At 35.7% G+C, this 19,599-nt stretch overlaps 1 protein-coding gene across 1 annotated transcript in view; it reads right to left on the bottom strand.

Moving 5' to 3' along the window:
* The window catches only part of NUP62CL (nucleoporin 62 C-terminal like), a 107,621-nt gene that overhangs the window by 20,406 nt on the left and 67,616 nt on the right, over positions 1-19,599 (bottom strand). The window contains exon 9 of the mRNA XM_012107591.4: positions 7,837-7,903. Within this exon, the coding sequence (XP_011962981.1) occupies positions 7,837-7,903 (67 nt within the window). The remainder of the gene's footprint in view (positions 1-7,836; positions 7,904-19,599) is intronic.

Below are 19,599 nucleotides of genomic sequence, written 5' to 3'. Positions count from 1 at the left end.
CTCTGACAGATCAAGAGCTTTCACCTCTGAAGTATCTGAAAGTGAAAGTGAAGTCGCTCAGTCGTGTCCAACTCTTTGCGACCCCGTGGAGTGTAGCCTACCGGGCTCCTCCGTCCATGGGATTCTCCAGGTAAGTATACTGGAGTGGGTTGCCATTTCCTTATTCTCTCTAGAGGCTGTTTTTCCCAAATCCAAATTAATATATTCTTCTGAGCATTTTACTGACTCAGACTGACTAAATCAGTTACCTGAAGGCTATACAGTTCTGGTTCACAGACTCCAGAAGGACTGTAAGCCATCCAATATAAAGTGTACCACCTCTTAAGAGTAGCTCCCTACAGTACTGTAAAGTAAAGTAGCTCCTAATACAGTACTGTAAAGTAAAATAAAGTAAAAAAAAAATTTAAAAAGAAAAGAGTAGCTCCCTAGTAAGAGGGGCAATGTCTATAGACACACAGTATAGTTTTGCGTTAAAATGTAAGTGGAACATTATACTCCAGAACACAAGAGATGATCTCATCCATCAACTAATGTGTCACCAAGATTTCTCAAGGAATTTCAGAAAAAGAGGTAAAAGAAACCAGCTCAATCTGTAAATCAGATTCTGCTCTAGAAGATGAAATAGGAAAAAGACACTTTGATTGGAATTCAAAGGTGTCTTTTGGTATCTCAGCATCAGATATGCTTCAGATATGAGAGGGCTAAAAGTAATTAATAAAAAAAATTTTTAACCATTCCTTATCTGGGCCAAAGCTTCTTAAAAAACACAGCATGGTAACTATAGTTAGTGCGTGTATGCATGAGTGCTCAGTCACATCCAACTCTGCGAGCCCATGGACTGCAGCCCACCAGGCTTCTCTGTCCATGGGATTTCCAGGCTAGAATACTGGAATGCACTGCCATTTCCTTCTCCAGGATAGTTACTAATACTGTATTGCATACTTGAAAGTTACTAAGAGAGCAGATCTTAAAAGTTTTCATCTCAAGAAAAAAATGTTTTGGTAACTGTGTAAGGAGATGGATGTTAACTAGATGTCGTGGTGATCATTTGGTAATGTGTACAAATATTGAATCATGTGGTACATCTGAAACTAATATAATGCTCCATGTCAAATATACCTCAATTTTTTAAAAAAAGATAAGAACATGCCCAGACCTGAAAAATCCAATTTAAAATAATCTCTCAAACAATAACTGCTAATATTGGGTAAAAGTGAAGTATGATTATGACATACCACAAAAAGTTGCTTCTCTAAAATGATCCTGAGGGTATTTTATGTAAGATAGTAGAATCATGCTAGATGAACAAATATGTTTTATGTCAAAAATAAATAATTAAGGTGTTCACAGATCAGTGCTAATAGAACTATATTGGAGAAATATCACAAAACTCCTTATGGCATTTTAGTTACTCTAAAGATTCTTCTCTTTCTGTCATAAATAGCAGTCTCAATGTTGTGAGCAACTATTAAATAATTATGGGGTAATCCATGAGAGACTACAATGATTATGGGTAAAATATGTTTTAGTCACTTATTATCATCATAAAGCTCTGGGACACTTCATGAAAGAAGCAAATGTCATCAAAATACTCAAGGAACTTTCAAATAATGACAAGCATAAGATTTTCCACTGCCTGTCTCTTTATTATGGTGTTTGATAAATATTAACAGACAAGACAAGGTTAGTTATATGAAGAAATACAAAACACCTAACCTTCAGCCCTACCTACCTGCTCTAAAAGAAGTAGCTTCATACATTTAAAATGAATAACAAGTTGGCTCAGATTGATTGCCAACCCTGTCATAAGTGGTCCCAGCAGAGCTGGAGCTGCTGCAGTTTCAGTGACTGCCAATTGAGAAGACAGATGTGTGACTGCAGTACTGCCATCAAGCCAATCTTGAAATAATGACATAAGTTTTCACAAAGAGAAAGACAAGAGAAGGAACCAGTATTTGATTATAGTTACTATTAATTTTCAGTTAGCTATATTAATCATGAGGAAAAGAGGCATAGAAAATGTTTCTAAAATAGATAAATATCAAATTTGAAAAAACTGGAAGAAAAGTTATGACAAAACCAGACAGTGTATTAAAACGCAGAGACATCCCTTTGCTGACAAAGGTCCGTCTAGTCAAATCTATGGTTTTTCCAGTAGTCCTGTACGATGTGAGAGTTGAACCATAAAGAAGGCTGAGTGCTGAAGAACTGAAGCTTTCAAACTGTGGTGCTGGAGAAGACTCTTTAGAGTCTTCTGGATGGCAAGGAAATCAAACCAGTCAATCCTAAAGGAAATCAACACTGAATATTCACTGGAAGGACTGATGCTAAAGCTGAACCTCCAATACTCTGGCCACCTGATGAGAAGAGCCAACTCATTGGAAAAGACCCTGATGCTGGGAAAGATTGAGGGCAAGAGGAGAAGGGGATGACAGAGGACAAAATGGTTGGATGGCCTCACCGACTCAATGGACATGAGTTAGAGCAAATTCCAGGAGATAGTGAAGGACAGGGAAGCCTGGCATGCTGCAGTCCATGTGGTTGCAAAGAGTCAGACACGACTTTGCAACTGAACAACAATAGCAGCATATATGTTCAGTGTGCTCAGTCACTCAGTTGTGTCCAACTATTTGTGTCTCATAGACTGTAGCCCGCCAGGCTCCTCTGTCCATGGGATTTTCCAGGCAAGAATACTGGAGTGGGTGCCACTTCCTCACCCAAAGGATCTTCCTGACCCAGGGATCGAAATTGTGTCACCTGTGTCTTCTGCACTGGGCAGGTGGGTTCTTTACCACTGAGCCACCTGGGAAGCCACTCTCTCACTCAAAACTCTTATACTTACCTCTTCCTGGTTTGGGTCCATCAGTGAAGTTCTATGTAATTTAAAGGAAGTTCTATGTAATTTATTTATATAAAGCGTAATGTGTGATTTTCAAATAGCTTTTAAAGATAAACTGATTTTTAAGTTAAATATATAGCACAACAGTTATGTTTCATAGCAGAAAAAAATTCTGTACTGTCATTAAAGATACCAAATCCTAAAAATATTTCCCAGAAATGTTTCAAAATATAGATTTCAGCTTTAAAATATTTTTAAGATAAACCTGCCAGTTAGAGATTTCTGTTTACAATTTTTTAATTTCTATTGTTAACATATGTTTTGGGTTTTTTAAAAACTATTATTTGGATGTGAATAAAGAGATTCATTGAAAAGTTTAACCTTTAAATTTCTTAATCCACAGACCATTTCAGCAGACATGATGCCATTAATTATTAAGAAGTAAAATAAACCACCACCACCACCACCAAAAAAAAAAAAAAAACCCTCTTAGCATAATTAAATCCTGCCACTCTCCACTCTCTGATCATGTCTTTTCCTGATATGAAAAAGAAAGGTTTCTTGAGGGAACAGAAAAAAGGAGCCCACAGTATCAAGAATCTCTAGGCTTTTTTCCATTATCATGGCCTCTCCATCTCATTTGAGAACCTGTATGAGCTCTCATTGCCTCTTCAGCTCAACTCAACTTTAGCAGAAAAGTAACTCCAAGTAATCAATACTCTCTATTGTCTTACCTTTTTTTTTTTACTGTGTTGACTGAAGCTTTACCCAGACCACTAGAATTTACATCCTACCCAAGTACTACCATTATATTTTGAAAACCCATGTCCTCTACTGTTAAGTAAATGATTGGGATTTGTTTTTATATCCAGTCATGCCCACAGAATTGTTTTAAGAGCATACCAATAGAAAGAATACTATTCTGATTATTATTCTGGTCTGAGGTCTGCCACTAATTAACTGTGGGTTCTTAGGGAAGTCGTTTAACCTCTCTGAACCACAGTTCCTTCATTTACATAATACAGTAAGTTCTTGGTAGCACTAACAACCTTAATTTTATTAGTAGGAAAACAGTGGCTGAGAGCCTTGAGATTTCGTTTATGACAAAGAGGATCCCAGCTAAGAGGAAAAAATCATTATAATCTTTCTTTACCTAACTACATTTTGACATCCCCCCAACTCCATCCAAGAAGCACTGCTCACTGTAGGAAAATGTGCAACAGACAGGAATACTACTGAGTCAAACTTTGTATGATCTCATTCCTCAGTGTTCTCTGGCCACCCACATGCTTCTACATCACAGCTGTTCTTAACCACTTCTCTAGATAAGTGGTTTTCAATGATAATATGTGGAACTGCCTTCTCTAGACTCAATTTAATAGCTACCTTTTGAACCATATGACCCTTTTGGTCTTTCTCTCCCAACCCATCTCCACCCACAGCAAACTCTGACAACCAGTTCTGTCGCTATCATTTACCGACCACCAGTCATGGAACAGGCACTGCTTAAGAAAACTTCAATGTTGCTTCTTTTAATCCTTACAAAAGCCCTAAAAGATAAATATTACTCATTTTTAAAATGAGGAAATAGACTCAGAGAAACTGAGTTACAATTAAGGTCACACAACTATTAAGTGGTAATACCTTGACTTGAGGGCTTCCAGGTGGCATAGTGGTAAAGAATCTGCTTACCAATGCGGGAGATGCAAGAGATGGGGGTTATATCCCTGGGTTGGGAAGATCCCCTGGAGTAGGAAATAGCAACCCACTCCAGTATTCTTGCCTGGAAAATCTCACGGACAGAGGAGCCCGGCAGGTCCATGGGGTCACAAAGAGCTGGACACGACTGAGCATGCACACACACACATCCCTTGACTTGAATCCGTATCTATCTGATTCAGAAACCTCTCCCCATCAGGTAATTAACACTAAAGTGAAAATCACTCAGTCTTATCTGACTCTTTGCGACCCGATGGACTGTACATTCCATGGAATTCTCCAGGCCAGAATACTGGAGTGGGTATACTGGAGTGGGTAGCCTTTCCCTTCTCTGGTGGATCTTCCCAGCCCAGGGATTGAACCCAGGTCTCCCACACTGCAATCCCACAGGTGGATTCTTTACCAGCTGAACCACAAACTAAAGCAATATAGAATTTATCCTCCCTCTGATGATTCAAACCATAGTTTAGAATAAACTAGGACAATTTTCTTTTAACACAGGAAAGAAGGAAGTAAACATGGATGATGATGATATAGGTATATTTGGAAGGGAAAGAAGCAGAAGTTCATGGTTGATGACCTCTATTAATGCAGAGAATGAGGAATATATAAAGCCAAATAAGAAGATCTGTATTATTTTCATACCACATCTTTAAAAATAGTAACTAGCTATTTAGTTTACCAATAGTAAATTGGTTAATTAGCTCCCATTTGTCTCAATTACTGATGTCTCAATATATTCCATATTTAGTCAAAGGTCTATGACAATCATTTCCCACCAGTTTTTATTTTAAATTTATTGAAAAGCTGAGAGAATAGTAAAAGTCACCAATTTAAATACCTTTTTTCCTAGGTTAACCCACTGTTACCATTTTGCCACAAATTTTTCCATCTTTTTCTCTTCACAAATGATTTTGGTTGAACCACTTGAAATAAAATTAGTATGCAGCTAATTTTATTCTCTAAATGTAGCATGCAGCTTCTAAGAGTAAAAATATTTTCTTGCATAACCATAATAACATACATAGGAAAATAAAAAATCCCTTAATATTTAATGTGCAGTTCATACTCAGTTTCCCTAAAAGTTCTAAATAATGTCTTCTTGGCTTTGATCCAGTATCTAATCAAAGTTAACATGGTAGACTTGATTGTTATATCTCTTCTAATCTATAACAATCCCCTTAATCTTTTTTGTTTTGAACATTCTAGATACCCATGACTGATTTTTCAAGAGTTGAAGTCAATTATCTTTCAGAATATATTGTCCATAGAATGTCTGATTATCTTCTTATCATTAGATTCAGATTAAACATTTTTAATAAGAATACTACATATGGGATATTATGCACTTCTCATGTCAGATCAAGAAGTACACAATGTCAATTTATTACAATACTAGTGATATTAAATTTGATCACTTGATGAAAGTGGTACTTGTCAGACAGCACTGTTGCAAAGGTACATTTTCTCCTTTGTAATTTTTAAATAATGGGTAGAGTTTTAGCATTACTAAGTGGTTTTAGTATTCCTTGATGACCCTTGCCAGAATCAATCAATAAGCCAGGGCTACAAAATGGTAACTTTCTCATTAAATTGTACAATTAAAATGACTGCATATAAATTGAGTACATAAATTATACCTAAATAAACTTAAAAATCACTCAGTAACTTGTAATCTATATTTGATCCATTTCCTGTCTATATATATATATATATATATATATATATATATATGTATATGTATATATATATTTATAGATTTGGCCAAGAAATGACTGACAGTTTAAATATAAATGAGGTAGAGTATTCAACATCATGGAAACCTTACTGAAAGTATTCTTTTGAAAATGTTTTAAATGGTGGTTCCCTATTTCTTCTACAATTATTAGCTGTATAATCATTCCTTCTACAATTATTAGCTCCCATGCTTCTATAAAGACTCTTCACTGAATCTCCCATTTCTCTCTGTCTCTGTCTTTTTTGGGAATATCACTATGGTCTCACGAGGTTTTTCTCCCTCAGTGTATTATAATACATCACTGTCATTATTCTTTTTTAATGTTGAAACCTGATTTGGCCAGTATAAGCCCATTAAAGTGCCATCTCGTGTCCTGAATATCTCATTAGTTTTTGAATAATCTTTGTTTTCTGGCATAAAAAGTGCCAAACTCACCCTGTACTTTCCCTGTGTAAGACCTGAGATCAGATATTTCTCTAAGAAGCCTTGGTTCATTTTAATGGTAATGGTATTTAGAAACCAAGATCTAGGTGCTAGATGTGCTCACTGCTATCAGGGTATATCATTGCTTCTTGGCCCTTTCCATGTATAGAAAAAGGGAACAGTAATGGTACTGATGTTTGCAATTCAAATTTATAACAAAATATGAAAGGAAAAATATCTTATTTCTGCTTTATCTTTTAATGAAAATCTTGGTTTCTATTATTAACAAATGTGTGCATTTGCTTTCTACTATATTTATAATGATGGGCTTCCCAGGAGGCACTACCAGCCTACCAATGCTAGGGATGTAAGAGATGTGAGTTTGATCCCTGGTTCAGGAAGATCCCCTGGAGGAGGGTATGGCAATCCACTCCAGTATTCTTGCCTGGAGAATCCCATGGATAAAGGAGCCAGGCGGGCTTCAGTCCATAGGGTTGCAAAGAGTCAGACACGACTGAAGTGACTTAGCAAGCATACACATATTTACAACGGTTGAAATATCATTATACCACATGCATATGTAATATATAGCATCATCCTGAAACTAATGATAAACTTATTAAGAAAGTTTAAGATTTCTTTGAAATTCTTTTTATCATTAAGATTACTTTCTAGAAAGGATGTACCATCAAAAACACAATGTACAAAAGTTATCTGAACTGCATATTTATGTTATAAATTAGTTACACAGGTTTGTTTGGTTTCATTTTGTATTCAGTTTTGGCTTAATTTTAATTTTTGAATATTTAAATTTTTACATGGTCCAGAAGCCAAAACTGTATAAAAAGGCATATCCAGGAAAGTCCTGTTTCCATTTCTACCTCCTCCACCCCATTCCTAAACACCCCCTATTTTCATTAGTTTCTAGTTTATCCTTCCTATGTTTCATTTTATAAAAATAAGCAATTACAGTTCTTCAGAATTAATACAGACATAACATGTGTTAAATAGTACTCTTACAACTGAGCTCTTATTTGAGTGTGGTCATGGTGCACAAAACCTGACCTGTATCACATTTTCTACTTACAGATAACTTGGGGTACAAATAAACTCCCACCTGAAGTATGATTAATCCACTGTAGACAGTCCAAATGAACATTCAGAATTCTGCAGATCCACTGGAGCTAAAAACACACAGGAATGCATTTGAGTAAGTTCTAATGAGGTGGGTGAAACTGGAGCCTATTACACAGAGTGAAGCAAGTCAAAAAGAAAAACAGCAATACATATACTAATGCTTATATATGGAATTTAGAAAGATGGTAACGATGACCCTATATACGAGACAGCAAAAGAGACACAGATGTAAAGAACAGTCTTTTGGACTCTGTGGGAAAAGGCGAGGGTGGGATGATTTAAGAGGGTAGCTTTGAAACGTGTACATTATCATATGTGAAGCGGATCGCCAGTCCAGGTTCAATGCATGAGACAGGATGCTCAGGGCTGGTGCACTGGGATGACCCTGGGGGATGGGATAGGGAGGTAGGTGGGAGGGGGGTTCTGGATGGGGAACACATGTGCACCCGAGGCTGATTCATGTTGATGTATGGCAAAACTATCACAATATTGTAAAGTAATTGGCCTCCAATTAAAATAAATAATTTTATATTAAAATAAAATAAAATTTTTGAATGACCAAAAAATAAAATTAAATTTAAAAAACTGTTCTGTAAAGCAATCATCCTTCAACTAAAAAATTAAATTTTAAAAACTGGAAAAACAAACAAACACATAAAAAAACCACAAAGGATTCTTAGATTATGATTATTCTGATATGGTAAACAAAAATAAACATAAAAATGAAATTAGGGAAGTTACTTACATTTCTTCTGATAAGAAATTTACTGAGAATATGCTAAGTATTAATTGCATGGGTTTTTTGCTATTTTATATTTATAATGTTCATATATTAGTTCAATCTATTTCAACTGTCAAGAATTCAATTCCTACAATTCAGCAAAAAAAAAAACCACCTAACTTCTATAGTACAAAAATAAGTAAAGAACCTTAAGAGACATTTGACAAAACAAGAAATTCATATAAAACTCTAAAAATATGACCTTTTATCAACCAAAATAACTTTTTAAATTGAGGTATAATTGATACCTATAACATTTTGTTAGTTTCAGGTATATACAATAATGATTTGATAGTCATATATATTATGGAATGACTACCACATTAAGTCTAGTTAACATTCACCATACAGTTACAAAAATTTTTTTCTTGTGATAAAGGCTTTTCCAATCCATTCTTTTAGCAATTTTCAAATATGTAATACAGTATTATTAACTATAGTTACCATGGTTTTTTCATTTTGTAACTAGAAGTTTGTACCTTTTGACTCCCTTCAGCCATTTTGCCCATCACTCACCTCCATCCTCTGGCAATCACCAATCTGTTCCGGGTATGTATGAGCTTGGTTTAATTTTAGTTTTTTTGTTTTCAAATTCCATATATAAGCGAGATTGTATGGTATTTGTCAAAGAGTCGGACACGACTGAACGACTGAACTGAACTGAACTGAACTGACTTATTTTACTTTGCATAGTGCTCTCAAGGTCCATTTATGTTATTGCAAACAGCAAGATTTCCAAATCATCAATTTTTAATAAATGGTACTATTCAGTTATCAAGTGTGTGTGGAAAATAGGTACATTCATACACAGCCTATGATAATATAAATTGACCCAGCCCTTCAAAATGTAAATTTTTGCAATATATATCTAAGTCATATATATCAAACTATGATATATATCAAAAAATATATATTATATAAATATCAGAAGTCTGACATATATGTATATATATCAAATATTTATATTTATAAATATATATCAAACCCTGAGCTATCAGGGTTTCCCTGGTAGCTCAGTTGGTAAAGAATCTGCCTGCAATGAGAGAGACCCCAGTTCAATTCCTGGGTCGGGAAGATCCTCTGGAGAAGGGACAGGCTATCTACTCCAGTATTCTGGCTTAGAGAATTCAGTCCATGGGGTCACAAAGAATAAGACATGATTGAGTGACTTTCACATCAAAGTCTTACCTTTTAACTCAGTATACTCTACTTCTAGAAATCTGACCAGAAGAAATAATGAAATCTAAACATACACCAGGTTAATTTCATAATGGTAAAATTTTGCAACAATATCTCCATCAATAAAAAATGATTGAAGTCATCTCTAATGCAGTTATTATAAGCATATTTTCAAAGAATGGTTAAAATTTGGGGAAAAAAGCATGAAAGAATATTAAATGAAGACAGAATCCAAAACTTTATATAGATGTGTTTCCAATACTATTTAAAAGAAAATTAGTATTTTTACCTGTATAGCAAAAATACTTGAAAGAAATATACTAATATATTAGCAGAATACTGGTAACACAGGGGATTTAATTTTCTTTACAGATTCTCATATTTTCTAAGCTTAACACATTGAATAAGCATATGTATTTATTTTGTAACAAAAATACTAATCCTTTTAAAAATGTTAGAATACTTTTGACAAATAGACAAATATTCTGGCAAAGTCCAGGATAATATTGAAAAACAAGGAGAAACGAAAATGTTACCACACTTAAGTGGTATGTAATAAAAATAACAGATTTACTGTATATTAATATAACAAACAGAAATAAAATTTGTAGCAGGACCAATGAAATTTTATAAAAATCTATGGCTGAATATCATATACCATAATATAGACTTGTTTAATAAAAATTCCAAAAAGTAAGTGGTCTTTCCTATGTCCCCCTGAAAATGGTAAAAATAAACAAGTAAATCCCGTCACTGTGAATATTGTTGAACATACTTGCTTATTTTTCTACCCTAGGGTATTGGCCTACAGTAATAAGGTTTTGTTGATCTGGTTACAATTAATTATCTACAAGAATTTTATTGTTCAGCAAATGTTTTCTCTGCTTCCTGTCCAGTGATTTATGCTATCTGAGAAAAGAGATGAATTGTTGCTGATTTCTTGCTTCTTTTGTTCTGCTATCAAGAAGCAATTATCCTTGCATTCACTCATCTTAAACATCTCAATCACTCTTGCCAGGAAAAACAGAAATGCAAGACTCAAATCATTTACTCCCTACTACTAAAACAAAATAAAACAATCCAAGGCTTAGTAGAGATAAAGGATAAGGATAAGATTACAGTTTCCTTTCACATACTCTGTTTAGAACACTTATCTTACATTAATTCAAGATAGAGAGAAGACATCAGCTCTGCCTTCTGTCTAAATCTATATGTATTTATTTATGCATCAAAGTTCTATGACAAAACAATCTTGAATTTTGGAATCACAATGGTGATCTAATCTTTCACTAAAAAGAAAGTCTATAATGTTAACTCTTGCAGGAAGATGGTAGCATGTGCAAACTCAGACTAATTTATATTCGTTTTTGTTCAATTTTAGATTCACTTGAAGTAGAGAATAGAAAATTTTTATAGTTGGAGCAAAATTCAAGATCATTAAGTCCACCCTTGACATTCTACAAAAGGGTCCAAGACTTAGATTATTCAAATCCAAGACTTGAATAAAATTCTAGTGTTTTCTCATCCCTCCCTCCCCACAGCACGACTGAACAAGTAAGCCTAAAATAGTGTCCACCACTGCCCCCTTGTGTCAGGGCGGAAATTAGACACCGAAGAGACCAGCAAACAGAAGCTAAAACTGAGGGAACCTCCTTGGAAGTGACAGGAGCAATAGATTAAAACCCTGTAATTTTTTAAGGAATCTCCACACTGTTCTCCATAGTGGCTCTACTAGTTTGCATTCCCACCAACAGTGTAGGAGGGTTCCCTTTGCTCCACACCCTCTCCAGCATTTATTGCTTGCAGATTTTTGGATCGCAGACATTCTGACTGGTGTGAAGTGGTACCTCATTGTGGTTTTGATTTGCATTTCTCTAATAATGAGTGATGTTGAGCATCTTTTCATGTGTTTGTTAGCCATCTATATGTCTTCTTTGGAGAAATGTCTATTTAGTTCTTTGGCCCATTTTTTGATTGAGTCGTTTATTTTTCTGGAATTGAGCTACATAAGTTGCTTGTATATTTTTGAGATTAGATGTTTGTCAGTTGCTTCATTTACTATTATTTTCTCCCATTCAGAAGGCTATCTTTTCACGTTGCTTATATTTTCCTTTGTTGTGCAGAAGCTTTTAATTTTAATTAGATCCCATTTGTTTACTTTTGCTTTTATTTCCAGAATTCTGGGAGGTGGGTCACAGAGGATCCTGCTGTGATGTATGTTGGAGAGTTTTTGCCTATGTTCTCCTCTAGGAGTTTTATAGTTTCTGGTCTTACATTTAGATCTTTAATCCATTTTGAGTTTCTTTTTGTGTGTGGTGTTAGAAAGTGATCTAGTTTCATTCTTTTTACAAGTGGTTGACCAGTTTTCCCAGCACCACTTGTTAAAGAAATTGTCTTTACTCCATTGTATATTCTTGCCTCCTTTGTCAAAGATAAGGTGTCCATATGTGTGTGGATTTATCTCTGGGCTTTCTATTTTGTTCCATTGATCTATATTACACTGTTGGTGGGAATGCAAACTAGTACAGCCACTATGGAGAACAGTGTGGAGATTCCTTAAAAAATTGCAAATAGAACTGCCTTATGACTCAGCAATCCCACTGCTGGGCATACACACCGAGGAAACCAGAATTGAAAGAGACACATGTACCCCAATGTTCATCACAACACTGTTTATAATAGCCAGGACATGGAAACAACCTAGATGTCCATCAGCAGATGAATGGATAAGAAAACTGTGGTACATATACACAATGGAGTATTACTCAGCCATTAAAAAGAATACGTTTGAATCAGTTCTGATGAGATGGATGAAACTGGAGCCGATTATACAGAGTGAAGTAAGCCAGAAGGAAAAACACCAATACAGTATACTAACACATATATATGGCATTTAGAAAGATGGCAATGATGACCCTATATGCAAGACAGCAAAACACAGATGTGTATAGTGGACTTTTGGACTCAGAGGGAGAGGGAGAGGGTGGGATGATTTGGGAGAATGGCATTGAAACATGTATACTATCAGGTAAGAATCGAATCGCCAGTCTATGTCCGATGCAGGATACAGCATGCTTGGGGCTGGTGCATGGGAATGACCCAGAGAGATGTTATGGGGAGGGAGGTGGGAGGGGGGTTCATGTTTGGGATCGCATGTACACCTGTGCAGATTCATGTCAATGTATGGCAAAACCAATACAGTATTTTAAAGTAAAATAAAGTAAAGATAAAAATTAAAAAAAAAAAAACAGCCCTGTAGTTAGTACTGACTACATAGGAAGGGGCCTATGGATCTTGAGAAATATAAGACAGATAAAGGAACTATCCGAAAATGAACTGACCTCACACTGCCCACAACAACACCAGAGAAAGTCCTAGATATATTTTTACTATTTTTACTATCATTCTTTAATTTTCAGTTTTTTAAAAGTTTTTTTTATTTTTAAGTCCTCTATTACTCTTTTAATTTTCATTTTTATAACCTACTGTTACTTTGCAAAAAAAAGAGACCCTATTTTTTAAAGCAAACTTCATATATATATATTATAATTTTTGTGACTTTGTTTTATTTTTTGTTAATATTGTATTTTTGAAAATCCAACTTCTACTCTAGACTTTTAATCTTGGCTTTTTGGTATTTGTTATCAATTCTGTACCTTTAAGAACCCCATCTTCAGTACCCATTTTTACTTGGGAGTGACATTACTAGCTTGACTGTGCTCTCCCCCTTTGGACTCTCCTTTTTCTCCACCAGGTCGCCTCTATTTCCTCCCTCCCCCTTCTCTTCTCTACCCAACTCTGTGAATCTCTTTGTGTGTGCCGGACGGTGGAGAACACTTAGGGAACTGATTACTGGCTGGATCTGTCTCTCTCCTTTTGATTCCCCCCCCTTATCCTCCTGGTCACCTCTGTCTCCTTCCTCCCTCTTCTCTTCTCTGTATAACTCCGTGAACATCTCTGAGCAGTCCAGACGGTGGAGTGCACATAAGGAAGTGATTACTGGCTAGCTTGCTCTCTCCTCTTTTGATTCCACCTCATCTCATTCAGGTCACCTCTACCTCCCTCCTTCCTCTTCTCTTCTCCATGTAACTTTGTGAACCTCTCTGGGTGTCTCTCACTGTGGAGAAACTTTTCATCTTTAACCTAGATGTTTTATCAATGGTGCTATATAGATGGAGAAGTCTTGAGGCTACTGTAAGAATAAGACTGAAAAACAGAAGCAGGAGGCTTAATTCCAAATCCTGAGAATACCAGAGAACTCCTGACTCCAGGGAACATTAATCGACAGGAGCTCATCAAACACCGCCATACCTACACTGAAACCAAGCACCACCCAAGGGCCAACAAGTTCCAGAACAAGACATACCATGCAAATTCTCCAGCAACATAGGAACACAGCCCTGAGCTTCAATATACAAGCTGCCCAAAGTCACTCCAAACCCATTGACATCTCATAACTCATTACTGGACACTTCATTGCACTCCAGAGAGAAGAAATCCAGCTCCATCCACCAGAACAGCGAAACAAGCTTCCCTAACCAGGAAACCTTGACAAGCCACCCGTACAACCCCACTCACAGCAAGGAAACTCCACAATAAAGAGAACTCCATAAACTGCCACAATACAGAAAGGCCACCCCAAACACAGCAATATAAACAAGATGAAGAGACAGAGGAATACCCAGCAGGTAAAGGAACAGGATAAATGCCCACCAAACCAAACAAAAGAGGAAGAAATAGGGAATCTACCAAATAAAGAATTCCGAATAACAATAGTGAAAATGATCCAAAATCTTGAAAACAAAATGGAATCACAGATAAACAGCCTGGAGACAAGGATTGAGAAGATGCAAGAAACATTTAACAAGGACCTAGAAGAAATAAAAAAGTCAATATATAATGAATAATACAATAAATGGGATCAAAAACACTCTGGGGGAACAAACAGTAGAATAATGGAGGCAGAAGATAGGATTTAGTGAGGTAGAAGATAGAATGGTAGAAATAAATGAATCAGAGAGAAAAAAAGAAAAACGAATTAAAAGAAATGAGGACAATCTCAGAGACCTCTGGGACAATGTTAAATGCCCCAACATTCAAATCATAGGAGTCCCAGAAGAAGAAGACAAAAAGAAAGACCGTGAGAAAATACTTGAGGAGATAATAGTTGAAAACTTCTCTAAAATGGGGAAGGAAATTATCATCCAAGTCCAAGAAACCCAGAGAGTCCCAAACAGGATAAACCCAAGGTGAAACACCCCAAGACACATATTAATCAAATTAACAAACATCAAACACAAAGAACAAATATTAAAATATTAGAACAAATATTAAAAGTAGCAAGGGAAAAACAACAAATAACACACAAGGGGATTCCCATAAGGATAACAGCTGATCTTTCAATAGAAACTCTTCAGGGAGTTCCCAGGAGGGAATGGCAAGACATACTTAAAGTGATGAAAGAAAATAACCTACGGCCCAGATTACTCTACCCAGCAAGGATCTCATTCAAAGATGAAGGAGAAATCAAAAGCTTTACAGACAAGCAAAAGCTGAGAGAATTCAGCACCACCAAACCAGCTCTCCAACAAATGCTAAAGGATCTTCTCTAGACAGGAATCACAGAAAGGGTGTATAAACTCAAGCCCAAAACAACAAAGTAAATGGCAACGGGATCATACTTATCAACAATTATCTTAAATGTAAATGGGTTGAATGCCCCAACCAAAAGACAAAGACTGGCTGAATGGATACAAAACCAAGACCCCTATATATGTTGTCTACAAGAGACCCACCTCAAAACAGGGGACATATACAGACTGAAAGTGAAGGGCTGGAAAAATATTCTACACAAATAGAGACCAAAAGATAGCAGGAGTAGCAATACTCATATCAGATAAAATAGACTTTAAAACAAAGGCTGTGTAAAGAGACAAAGAAGGACACTACATAATGATCAAAGGATCAATCCAAGAAGAAGATATAACAATTATAAATATATATGCACCCAACATAGGAGCACCGCAATATGTAAGACAAATGCTAACAAGTATGAAAGGGGAAATTAACAGTAATGCAGTAATAGTGGGAGACTTTAATACCCCACTCACACCTATGGATAAATCAACTAAACAGAAAATTAACAGAGAAACACAAACTATAAATGATACAATAGACCAAGTAGACCTAATTGATATCTATAGGACATTTTACCCCAAAACAATTAATTTCACCTTTTTCTCAAGCACACACGGAACCTTCTCCAGGACAGATCACATCCTGGGCCATAAATCTAGCCTTGGTAAATTCAAAAATTCTGAAATCATTCCAAGCATCCTTTCTGACCACAATGCAGTAAGACTAGACCTCAATTACAGGAGAAAAACTATTAAAAATGCCAACATATGGAGGCTGAACAACATGCTGCTGCATAAACAAAAAATCACAGAAGAAATAAAAAAAGAAATCAAAATATGCATAGAAACGAATGAAAATGAAAACACAACAACCCAAAACCTGTGGGACACTGTAAAAGCAGTGCTAAGAGGAAGGTTCATAGCAATACAGGCATACCTCAAGAAACTAGAAAAAAGTCAAATAAATAACCTAATTCTACACTTAAAGCAACTAGAAAAGGAAGAAATGAAGAATCCCAGGGTTAATAGAGGGAAAGAAATCTTAAAAATTAGGGCAGAAATAAGTGCAAAAGAAACAAAAGGGAGCATAGCAAAAATCAACAAAGCCAAAAGCTGGTTCCTTGAAAGGATAAATAAAATCGACAAACTATTAGCCAGACTCATCAAAACAAAGGAAGGAAAATCAAATCAATAACATTAGAAATGAGAATGGAGAGATCACAACAGACAACATGGAAATACAAAGGATCATAAGAGAGTACTATCAGTTATTATATGCAAATAAAATGGATAACGTGGAAGAAATGGACAAATTCTTAGAAAAGTACAACTTTCCAAAACTGAACCAGGAAGAAATAGAAAATCTTAACAGACCCATCACAAGCACGGAAATTGAAACTGTAATCAGAAATCTTCCAGCAAACAAAAGCCCAGGTCCAGACGGCTTCACAGATGAATTCTACCAAAAATTTCGAGAAGAGCTAACACCTATCCTACACAAACTCTTCCAGAAAATTGCAGAGTTCCAAACTCAGTCTACGAGGCCACCATCACCCTAATACCAAAACCTGACAAAGATGCCACACAAAAAAAGAAAACTACAGGCCAATATCACTGACAAACATATATGCAAAAATCCTTAACAAAATTCTAGCAATCAGAATCCAACAACACATTGAAAAGATCATACATCATGACCAAGTGGGCTTTATCCCAGGGATGCAAGGATTCTTCAGTATCTGCCAATCAATCAATGTAATACCCACATTAACAAATTGAAAAATAAAAGCCATATGATTATCTCAATAGAAGCAGAGAAAGCCTTTGACAAAATTCAACATCCATTTATGATAAAAACTCTCCAGAAAGCAGGAATAGAAGGAACATTCCTCAACATAATAAAAGCTATATATGACAAACCCACAGCAAACATTAACCTCAATGGCGAAAAATTGAAAGCATTTCCCCTAAACTCAGGAACAAGACAACTACTATTCAACATAGTTTTGGAAGTTTTGGCCACAGCAATCACAGCAGAAAAAGAAATAAAAGGAATACAGATTGGAAAAGAAGAAGTAAAACTCACTGTTTGCAGATGACATGATCCTCTACATAGAAAACCGTAAAGACTCCACCAGAAAATTACTAGAGCTAATCAATGAATATAGTAAAGTTTCAGAATATAAAATCAACACACAGAAATTCCTTGCATTCCTATACACTAATAATGAGAAAATATGAAATTAAGGAAACAATTCCATTCACCATTGCAACGAAAAGAACAATATATCTACCTAAAGAAACAAAAGACCTATAGATAGAAAACTATAAAACACTGGTGAAAGAAATCAAAGAGGACACTAATAGATGGAAAAATATACCATGTTCATGGATTAGAAGAATCAATAGAGTGAAAATGATTATACTACTCAAAGCAATCTATAGATTCAATGCAATCCCTATCAAGCTACCAATGTTATTTTTCACAGAGCTACAACAAATGACTTCACAATTTGTATGGAAATACAAAAAAACCTCAAATAGCCAAAGCAATCTTGAGAAAGAAGAATGGAACTGGAGGAATCAACTTGCCTGACTTCAGGCTCTACTACAAAGCCACAGTCTTCAAGACAGTATGGTACTGGCACAAAGACAGAAATATAGATCAATGGAACAAAATAGAAAGCCCAGAGATAAATCCATGCACTTATGGATACCTTATATTTGACAAAGGAGGCAAGAATAAACAATGGAGAAAAGACAATTTCTTTAACAAGTGGTGCTGGGAAAACTGGTCAACCACTTGTAAAAGAATGAAACTAGATCACTTTCTAACACCATACACAAAAATAAACTCAAAATGGATTAAAGATCTAAACGTAAGACCAGAAACTATAAAACTCCTAGAGGAGAACATATGCCAAACACTCTCCAACATAAATCACAGCAGGATCCTCTATGATCCACCTTCCAGAATATTGGAAATAAAAGTGAAAATAAACAAATGGGACCTAATTAAAAGCTTCTGCACAACAAAGGAAATTATAAGCAAGGTGAAAAGACAGCCTTCAGAATAGGAGAAAATAATAGCAAATGAAGCAACTGGCAAAGAATTAACCTCAAAAATATATAAGCAACTCCTGCAGCTCAATTCCAGAAAAATAAACCAGAATTGAAAGAGACACATGTACCCCAATGTTCATCGCAGCACTGTTTATAATAGCCAGGACATGGAAGCAACCTAGATGTCCATCAGCAGATAAATGGATAAGAAAGCTGTGGTACATATACACAATGGAGTATTACTCAGCCATTAAACAGAATACATTTGAATCAGTTCTAATGAGGTGGATGAAACTGAAGCCGATTATACAGAGTGAAGTAAGCCAGAAAGAAAAACAGTATACTAATGCGTATATATGGAATTTAGAAAGATGGTAACGATAACCCTGTATGCGAGATAGCAAAAGAGACACAGATGTATAGAACAGTCTTTTGGACTCTGGGAGAGGGTGAGAGCGGGATGATTTTGGACAATGGCATTAAAACATGTATAATATCATATGTGAAACGAATCGCCAGTCCAGGTTCAATGCATGATACTGGATGCTTGGGGCTGGTGCACCGGGATGACCCAGAGGGATGGTATGGGGAGGGAGGTGGGAGGGAGGTTCAGGCTGGGGAACACATGTACACCTGTGGCAGATTTATGCTGATGTATGGCAAACCAATGCAATATTGTAATTAGCCTCCAATTAAAATAAATAAATTTATATTTTAAAAAAGAAAAAAAAAAGAAAGTACAACCTGAGCTCCCACAACAGGAGACTTCTCTTACCATTACTGTCATGGGGTGGGAGTGGGGAAAAGGGCTCTATTTAGCTACTAAGACAATAGGAAAAGGCAGAGGAAATAAGTTCTTTAATTAGAGTATAGATAAATGAAAATAAATCAATCTTTTCTTACCACCAAATTAATTTAAAACATTTCAACTCTCTAAGTGGAGCCTCAGCTGTATTTTCTCATGTTATAATAAATTTACATTATGAGTTAACTAGGATTCCACAAGGCAGGTGGAAACCTAATAACTATACTTAAATATTCTCTGGAAAAATATACTGTAAGTCTTGAGTAGTTGACTTTTTGA

Source organism: Ovis aries, chromosome X (genome assembly GCF_016772045.2).
Source record: "Ovis aries strain OAR_USU_Benz2616 breed Rambouillet chromosome X, ARS-UI_Ramb_v3.0, whole genome shotgun sequence".
Lineage (NCBI taxonomy): Eukaryota > Metazoa > Chordata > Mammalia > Artiodactyla > Bovidae > Ovis > Ovis aries.
This window is presented reverse-complemented; position numbering and strand designations above follow the sequence as displayed.